A 9,124-nucleotide genomic window follows, 5' to 3' on the forward strand; every position below is an offset into this window, starting at 1 on the left:
ATTTACTGTGTTTTGCTTTGTATTGTGGAGTGGTTCTGGAGCATGTGAACTTGGATTGCTTTCAGATGAAACTGACGGTGAAGATATTCTGCAGGAGCATATCTAATGCTCTGCAGCCAAAAATAGTCCTTCTGCCAGTAGGAGAAAGCTAAAGCTGATCTGAAATGTATTAAAAAAAAAAAAAAAAAAAAAAAAAGAAGGCAACAGCCCTGAAATAGTGTTAGTGTGGATGTCAGATTCTCAGCACTTTTCTTTCACTGTACAGATGTTTTTCTAATGGGCCACACCAGTTGCAAATTTAGATGCAGCATTTGATCTACCTTTCATTTCCTACCGCTTAAGAACTTGAAAACAGCCCACCAATATGGAACAGTTCTGTTGCCATCAGTTTGTTCTTTTATCTGAGTTCCCAGTATGTTACTTAACATCTCTAGCCAAAATTTGAAAAGGCAGAGAGTCTTTATAATTTATCAGGTAGTACTGAACAGCTGCTGAAAATGTTTATGTCATCATGTAAAATTATCTTTTGTATATTCCAGTAGCTCAGTCATTAAATTATCAAAATTGCAACATTCTCAGTTATATTCATTTGATTTAAGGATTCTGAGTTTTTAAGAGTACATGGATGTGCTGTAAAACATTAAAATTTAGTCTGCTGTGGTAGAACAAAAAATCAAATTGCGAATATATGAAAATGAATGTCTTCATTGTCGTCGTACATTTAATTGAAAGATTTATGTAATTTTCAGAAGTATCGCTAATTGAGAAAATATGCTCAATAAAAATGCTTACTAAATGATAATAGCACAAATTGTGGGAATTTAAAACTATTAACTGTGCTGTCTCAGCTCTTGAGTAAAATTGATTTTTCTTTTAAACTGTTATGTGAAACTAATGAGCAAAAATTGCAATCTAAATATTATTGAATATTGTGTTAATGTGAGTGTTCTTATTTCTTTTTGCTTGTTTGCTCAGAATATAGAACTGCAGTCTGGGAAACCAAAATTGGGTGAGCATCATGAAAATGACTTTCTCGAAGAAAGAAAAAACTTGAAAGAAAAAGCATCTATTGTGGCACAATGTTTGGAACGGAAGGAGGAGAAAGTGCGAAATCATGCAAAAACACATCGAAGCTTGATCTCTGTTGGGGATGGAGGTGCAGGGGTGACTGACCTACACCAAAGACCACATAAGGCACTGAAGAAAAACAAGAACAAAACAAACAAAAATACTTTGGAATTAGATAAAAAATTGCCATCAAATGTGATTCAGGAACTAAATACAGTGCTGCAGAAGAACAGAGCATTTCATGATGAAACCTCCAGCTGATTTCCCGAGTCTGAAATTTTATATATGTATATATATCCGTGTGTGTGTATTTTCTCGGCAAAAGTAGCCTTTATTGATGTGCGTAGTTTGTACAGTGCAGAGGAAATATAATTTGTTTATATGCAGCTGTTGATTTTGTATATGTGTGGGCCACATGTCGTAATTTAAGATTGAACTGAGAACTGATTATGTAAATCTCCTGAAATTTGGAAGTTTTCCTGTGCAGTGCAATGACACCAGGGGTTTTGTCTATTATTTTTTGTTGCAGATTTTGTTTGATATAGTAATTCTAAGCACTATCAAAAGCTTTTGCTCCGTTTATATCCTGTACCATTCTGTAAGTACTGGAGAGAGATTTTTGGAAGGAAGATGAGATCTACACTGGAATTCACACTGTTGGCCTATAATATTTTTAATTGTCTAACACTATAGAAATGAGTAACTTCTGCTTTCTGCATGGTGGTTGTTTTTAGGGTTTTTTGTATTTAAGAATGAAATCAGTATCTGCTTCCATAGATTTGTCCTCTGACTGAGCAGTATGTGAAAGCATCAAAAGGGAGAGGTATGGAGTAGATAAGACTTCATATTAGTTCTTGTATCTCAAAACTGTGTCTATATGATGTATATCTGATTATGACATCTAAGCAATGAGAGAGAATACTGAAGATGACAAAAAGAAGTCTTCAAAGCAACGTCTAATTTAAAAGGGTATATGAATTGGAAGACTAACATGATCTCTTTTTTGCTCAGCAGGCTGAAGCAATTTTATAAACAGACCTTGGTCAGCTTGGGGTGACAAAGGCAGACTTTTCTATCACTGTTGGAATAGAGCTTGCTTGGTCCTGACAAAGTTGCTGGCATCTGATGGAATATTTAATAATATTCACATTAAGAAATTAATTTCCTTGAGAAAAAAATGGTCCCGACACAAAGATATCTATCAGGAGGGTACTAACTCACTCAATTAAGAAGTGCCGGTTACTAAATGGGTGAGGAGGTGAACCCCTCCCTTTACCATGAGGACAAAGTGAACAGGACGCTGTTTGCCAGGGACTAGGAAATGCTTGTGCTGCAGTTGTGGCGCAGCCCTTCTGAGTGTGAGGAGAGGTCCCAAGGGTGAGACAGCAGCCTCAGTGACCTCATTTGCTGCATTCTGAGTATGTAGGTAGCAGTGTTTGAAGAAATATGATGTACAACCCTCCAGCTACTTTGTTTTTTTAAGCCCTGAGTTCCTTAAATTTAAAAATCAGAATCTGGCTTCAAAACAAAACCTATGTGAGCAATAAAATTATTTGGGTTTTTTTCAGTCCTTTTGTGGATCTTGTCTTCACTTACGCGTGGGATAGCCTCCTCCCTCTCTCATGGCATATCCCAGTTTTCACTTTGTCCTGCAACAGCTGGATGGGCGAAAGGCACCGCTGTGCTGAGGCTGTTTCCAGGTGTTGCAGATGCTGTCTGGATAAGCTGCAGGACTGACAGAACAAAGAGATAATGAGCTGACACTGCACTTTTGCTTCAGGGGAGGCATTAGTAACAGCCTCTGCCTTATTTTGCTGCTGTCCCTTTTGTGGTCTGAATCGCCGCTCTGCCACCAATTTTCACTGGTGCTTTAAGAACTTACTCTGATGCCTTTTAGTGTTCCTCAAGTTTGATTGGAATTGTCCAGACCTCTTAGGGTAGAAGAGAGAATTTTAAACTATTTCTTCTTTATTGGAAATTGTTTTAGTCTCTTAATTCCTTAAAATTTCAGAGAAAAAAATCAATTTAATCAGTATCGATGGCATTTTATTTTTATTAATAGATAGTTTTGAGGATGCTTTATGTTGCTACTGAATTTCTTCCCATGGAGAAGCAGTGTGCTCACTTATCCCCTCTTCTATTTTCGGTAGTCACAGGTGCTGTAACATTTCTCATATCATTTACTTCTATTCTTGATTGCATTGAGCAGCTTAATTGGAAAAATAATTTGTTTGATTGAAGAAATTGGACAAATTACTCAAATAATATATCTGGCAACTCTGCTAGGAAGTACAGGGAACATGAGATCAAACTCAGATATTTTATAGTGTTTTGTATTTATTCTTCTGGAATGTAGCACTGACAAAGCAGGTTTTGTCTTTCAGACTTTGCACTTACCGTATTTGACCAGTTGTTAAATCTGAAACGAGTTTGTAGATTTTAATTTTCCCAGTGCACTATTGACTCTTTTGCTACTTTTAATTTGTAATTGAGCCTCTTCTAATCATTGAGGCCCTGGCTCAAGAAAGCATATAAGCCTGAACTTAAATTGTATCGACTAAAGCCGGTGCTTCATGTTAATAAGCACATTTCTAAATGCTGATTTGAATTGGGGCCTAATGCCATCAGGAGAAATTACTTTACTTTCTTTCTGAGGCTGGACCTGAATGTACTGTTTACAGTTGTACTTTTATTTGCAAATGTTTTTCAGTATTGAGTTATGGTTGCTGTATTGTTTATCTTTTTATTGGGTTCTTTAAAATGACATTCACCTCACTGCTGAAAGCCTCATGCATCATTTAAGCCCCTACACTAATGGAATAAATGGAGCAATGGAAGGGGCTTTGTGCATTGAAGTGAATATGTCCGTGAAGAAAATATTTTGTGCATTTTTATTGGATCTAAGGACTACAGAAACATTTGTTCTGTTTCAGAAGCATATCACAGATAAAATATCTGTATGGGTGCTGTTAAAAGGCCCTAAAAAATAAAGAAACAAAGATGTTTATTAAAATATATTTAAATTTGGTTGTGTACGTGTATATATGGACATATGCTATATGTATGTGTATATGTGCATACAGTTATGTACACATCCACAGAGATACACTGAATGGTGACAGTGTTAACTCAAGGGAAATTTATTTGGGAAAATAGAAATTAAATTTGCAATGAATTATTTCAAATAGGTATCAAAGTTTTGGACCAATTATCGGACATGTCATTGTTGCACTACACATTTCAGACTGATTTAAGACCTGCAGAATAAATGTGTTTTGTTGCAATACCTTAATGGCTGCTGATCTTTTATTGTTCCTGTGCCGTGTTGTTGAATGTTAAAGGAAGTGTAATTTTCAGAGAATAAGTGCTAATTATTTGAAAAATGCTATTTCTCTAAAATAGGCGATGGATTTCTTTCAGAAAAAAAAAGTTTAGTCAATAAAAATCGTGGTTTGTTTTGTTGTTTGGGTTTTTTTTTTAAAGAAAGAGATTTCTGTATGTCTTTCCATACAAAAGCTATGGAATAACCAGGTAAGTGTTTACTTGCTGATCTGCAAAATGAAGTTAAATGAGACTTGGGTATTTTATGTGTTGGCTTATGACAGTGGGAAGACTAGGCTTTAAAGTCTCAGTAAATCTCAGGTTCATCTTTAACTTGTTAGACTTCTGCAGCCATCATAGGCGTAAAGCTGACATGTAAGCATTGTTTATACTATTTGTTTTAAAATAATCCCTGTATTCTGTTTGTGTAGTTTTTTTCACATTTTTTAGGATGGGGGAGAGAAACCCAAAACCTGAAGAAAAATACAAGCTGGAATCTCTTCGGGTTGTTTTTTTTTTTCTCCCTTTAGTTGAGCTGACTATTGGCTACTACTTTGGAATTTTTCTTTGAAGCAGATGTTTTTCTGAGATACTATTTTAGGCTAATAGGTTTTGTGCCTCAGCAGAGGCTGCTTTAGTGTGGGGTTGACTCGACCAGCTGAGATGTACAGCGTGTTCATGCAGAGCTTACCTTTACTGTGTGACTCGGGTTGAAACCTTACGGTTTTGCAAATGTTATCCAAGAATCTATCCGGTGGGGGAAGGATACCTCCAAAGATTTCTTCAGGTAACGAGGAGGGCTTGGCCATATCCTTGATTTTTGTTTCTTCGTTGTGAAGAGATCAGGGATGTTGTGTCTAAAGCGAGTTTTTAGGATGCCACTGGCTCTGTCTGCCAGAGGCACCCCTGGGGTGCCTTCTGCTCTCACAATGGGGGTAGTTTTGGATTGCTCTGCAGATACAGGTTTATCAGAGGGTAAAAGTTCTGGGTATTTTATCTCACTGCTATGATTCTTCTCTCCCCTGATAAGGTGCTGGCACAGTTCGTGATCCTATGGGTGCTGCTAGCCTACAACCAGCTCCACATCTCAAGTTATGGAGTCTGGGGAAAAAATTTACACGCCCTGCTGGGGATGGTGGTGGTGTGCCTGCAGGAGTCAGGAGGTAAGGGCTACATCTCTCACTGGCTGAGACACTTTTTTATGAGCCTGCCCTGTCATAATCACCTTTCTGTGTTTTAAACGCTGTTTTCCATTGCAAGCTGTTTCAGTGGTAGAGAATCTGTTATCAGACTGTTGCTGGCATCCAAATTAGAACAACTTCAGTTCTGCCTGAGTCCAAATGGAAAATTATTTAAAAAAAAAAAAAAAATAATAGTAATACTGACTTAAGTCCTTTTTGTGAGTATAGCATGCTCTAAAAAATACATTCAGTTTGGCCCACTTAAGGCACATCTGCAGTTTCAATAACTTACATTAGGAAACCTGAACTATGTATGTGGGTTAGAAACAGGTTACTTTGATGGATGGATGTAATGTATTCCATGTCGAATTGTTTGAAAAACTATGTACTAACTTGCAAATCTGAGCCTATTGCCGCAAGGTTGATTGGGAGGATTCAGAATACTTTATATGGTCTATAGAGTATTCCTGCTTCTGACCTGCCCAAAATATTCTCTGTGCTGCCAAAAAAGAAGTATTTGTCAAACCCGGTGGGTTTTGAGGGTAGATTGCTCTCTATAAAAAAGGGAGGAAGCCTTGCAAAGTTTTCTTCATGGTTCACACTAGGTTTGGATGTTGTACTGCTTTACCTGCAACTCCACTGCAAATGGGATCCATCTACAGCTCAGTTAAGGGGAAAAACAGTCCTGCTATTTTAGTTCTTACCACTGCTGTAGCTTAACTGTCTATTTATTGTCTTTGCTGAAATTTCTTTGATAATATTCCTGTTATGTTTTGCTGCTCATGTTTTACTAGAAAATCATGGCAATCTGTGATAGTAAAGAGGAATAAGGATGTGGATGTTAGTGCCACAGTTACAGTAGGCAATTGCATCTTCCTACATACCTATACTCTTGTACTGCAGTTGAGGTTTTTGGGGTGCTTTAGTACGTACTTAATCTACCTAACCTTACTTGAGCCCTTCCTGCTTTTTATTCTAGACCCCATTCTGTGTCGTAGACTCTGGAACATGTTAATCTTGAGGTTGTCTTCCATACGGACTCCCATTCTGCTCATTGGCTTGATGTGGTTTTGCTCTGCTTTTCCAATTTATGACTCGAAACTTCAGCCATGCTTTCTGTTTAGATCCCGTGTCATCTGACTATTGACTTTGGCTTGGTTTGCAGATGCTAGGTGCGTTATGGTCAAGCCTATTATATCAAGCTTGCCTTAACCTTTATCTTAAATCCTGGTAGAGATCTTCTCAGTGTTTCCCTATAAAGAAAGGGATTTCACAGAACTGGCCAAGAGGCAGAGAGGTTTAGATGTTGATGACTAGGTGTTACGGAGTTCTGTAACCCATTTCTATAAAAGCCCCTGAAGGTCTTCTACATATTTACATTTGTAGTCCTCAGCAAATCAGAGAGCAAATTAAAGCAAATGTACTCTGTTTGCCTTTTTAAATTATTTTAGTTCAGTGCCTTAATGATCCTATAATATGCGTTGTGCCTGGTAATAAAGAATGCAATTTCTTGCAAATTATATCTTTGGTTACATAAACAGTAAAGCTTTTTCTTTCAAAATTTAATTAGCATTGATTTGTCCAGTACTGCAGACTGCTTAAGAACTAATAGGTCTGAATAAACTGAGGTTTACTGTACGTATGAGTTTTATAACTTGTCATTTTCTCCCCTATCTACATTTCCAATATGTTCCACTTAAAAGCTAATAATGTGTTTGTATGTGACTGGTTTTGCTTTATATGTCTATTTAAATTACAGCATGATTGAAATATAATTTCTTCAAATAGGCTCTAGCCATTAGCCTTTAGTTTATTGTGTATTAGTTTACACTTGTGATTGGTGTCCAGCACTTAAGCTTGTTTTCAGGGTTGGGTTTTTTTCTGCTGTTTAATCAGTTCATCTTATACATTGGAATTGTTCAAGCTCATTGGACAATAAATATCATAAAGTGCATATAACAATCCTAAGGTCTTCCCAGGCTGTCATAAGTAATTATTGTACACTGCTTATACACTTTTCACCTGAGGATCCTTACGGGCTTTCCTTCCAGGGGGAACCAGGTTTCATGGGAGATTACACAACTTTCATGTAGGAGAATATGTCTTGGAGTCTTGGTTAAATCACCGAGTGAAACAACAGTACATTTTAGCCATATCCTGGAGATTGGTTTAGTTCCCTTTCTGTCACTTTTTGATCTCGTATAGCACAGCTTAGACATGTAAATGAGTTTTGAAAATGTTGGCATAGGATCTGTTCTAAGAACTAGTGTACAGAAAAGAAAATATGAAATACCTGTAAAATGGCAAGAAATCCCACCATTAACTTAAAGTTTCTTTTTTTACTCATTAAATAGCAAAAGAGAAGTAAATTCAGATTCATTGTTTTTTCCTCCCAGCTTTTAAAGAAAAATTCTCACTACCTTGAGCTTTCTATGAATTTTCAATATTAGTAACTGAGCTTTGTTTAGAAAGCATCTTCTAAGACTTAAATCTTGATAGAGCGAAGTTACGGAATGTGAAATATTTTTATAAGACCTTTTATAAAGGTTTGGTTTCCTACAAACTAGCTAAATCATAGCAGCATTAACTTTTTTAGTTCTCTCTGAATATTAGTTCCGGGATAAATGCATATCCTGTGATGAGTATTCGTCTTTTTTAATGTCAGCCATGAAAAAATTTCCAAAGTTTCCCATATATGACTGAATTCATAAAAAATGCAAATTTAGGATATTTACTGTTTATTATTGGAATTTGTCAAAACAACCTGACAGCATTGGGCAAAATATTGCTATTGAAATTCAACAGCCATGAGAATGTTGCTTACTTGAATAATACAACCTTGATTTGTTATGGCCAATGATGAGGAAGTAGCTACAGGGAATCTGACGTTTCTGCAGTTAGCAGTTAATTTATCTTCAGTTGAGTCTCTTGTGGCCATCTCCTCTTTCTCCAGACTCCTTGGGTTTCAAAAAAAGGCATTAGGTTAGAATTCCGAGTGTACAGTCAGAGATTGATCTTGAAAATTCTATTAAAAACAAACAAACAAACAAAACAACCCCCCCAAAAATAACCCTCCTCCTTAATATGTTTGCATTAGCTTCCTATATTAAATGATTTTTCAGAGGTGTATAACAAAACAAAGGGATGACACCCATGCTGAAATACAAATCAGTTCTGCAATAGGTGACAGGTTTTTGCCTTAGAACAGTTCTTTCTCCGTCAGGTGGGTTAGTGTGATCAAGACACTTTCTTGCCTCCAAAAGTACAGTATGCTGCCCATTCTTATAAATGTTTTCAACTTCTTAGCTATTGATGTCCACCTTTCTATTGCCTGATGTAACTTTAGTGAGGACACATAAAAGTGTATCCCATCCTCATGGCCATACAAGACACTATGATAAAATGACAAACTTTTTTTTTTTTTATTCTTTCAAGTTATCTCTTCACATTAATGAACTGTGAAAAGAAATTGCACAGTAAAAGGACAGTACCTATGCAGCTGTATTTATGATTATATCCTAAATGAAGGGGCAGTTTATATGCCACTTGGATTG

General features: G+C 36.6%; 1 protein-coding gene across 3 annotated transcripts in view; it reads left to right on the top strand.

The window, feature by feature from the left end:
- ARAP2 (ArfGAP with RhoGAP domain, ankyrin repeat and PH domain 2) overlaps nucleotides 1–4,465 on the top strand; it is a 137,285-nt gene extending 132,820 nt beyond the window's left edge. For all 3 annotated transcript variants that reach the window (XM_054203474.1, XM_054203473.1, XM_054203475.1), the window contains one exon: nucleotides 976–4,465. In XM_054203474.1, coding sequence (XP_054059449.1) covers nucleotides 976–1,329 — 354 coding nt within the window. In that variant the 3' untranslated portion in view covers nucleotides 1,330–4,465. The remainder of the gene's footprint in view (nucleotides 1–975) is intronic.
- The last annotated feature ends 4,659 nt before the right edge of the window (nucleotides 4,466–9,124 follow it).

The sequence above is a fragment of the Rissa tridactyla genome, chromosome 5 (assembly GCF_028500815.1).
Source record: "Rissa tridactyla isolate bRisTri1 chromosome 5, bRisTri1.patW.cur.20221130, whole genome shotgun sequence".
In the NCBI taxonomy this organism is placed as follows: domain Eukaryota; kingdom Metazoa; phylum Chordata; class Aves; order Charadriiformes; family Laridae; genus Rissa; species Rissa tridactyla.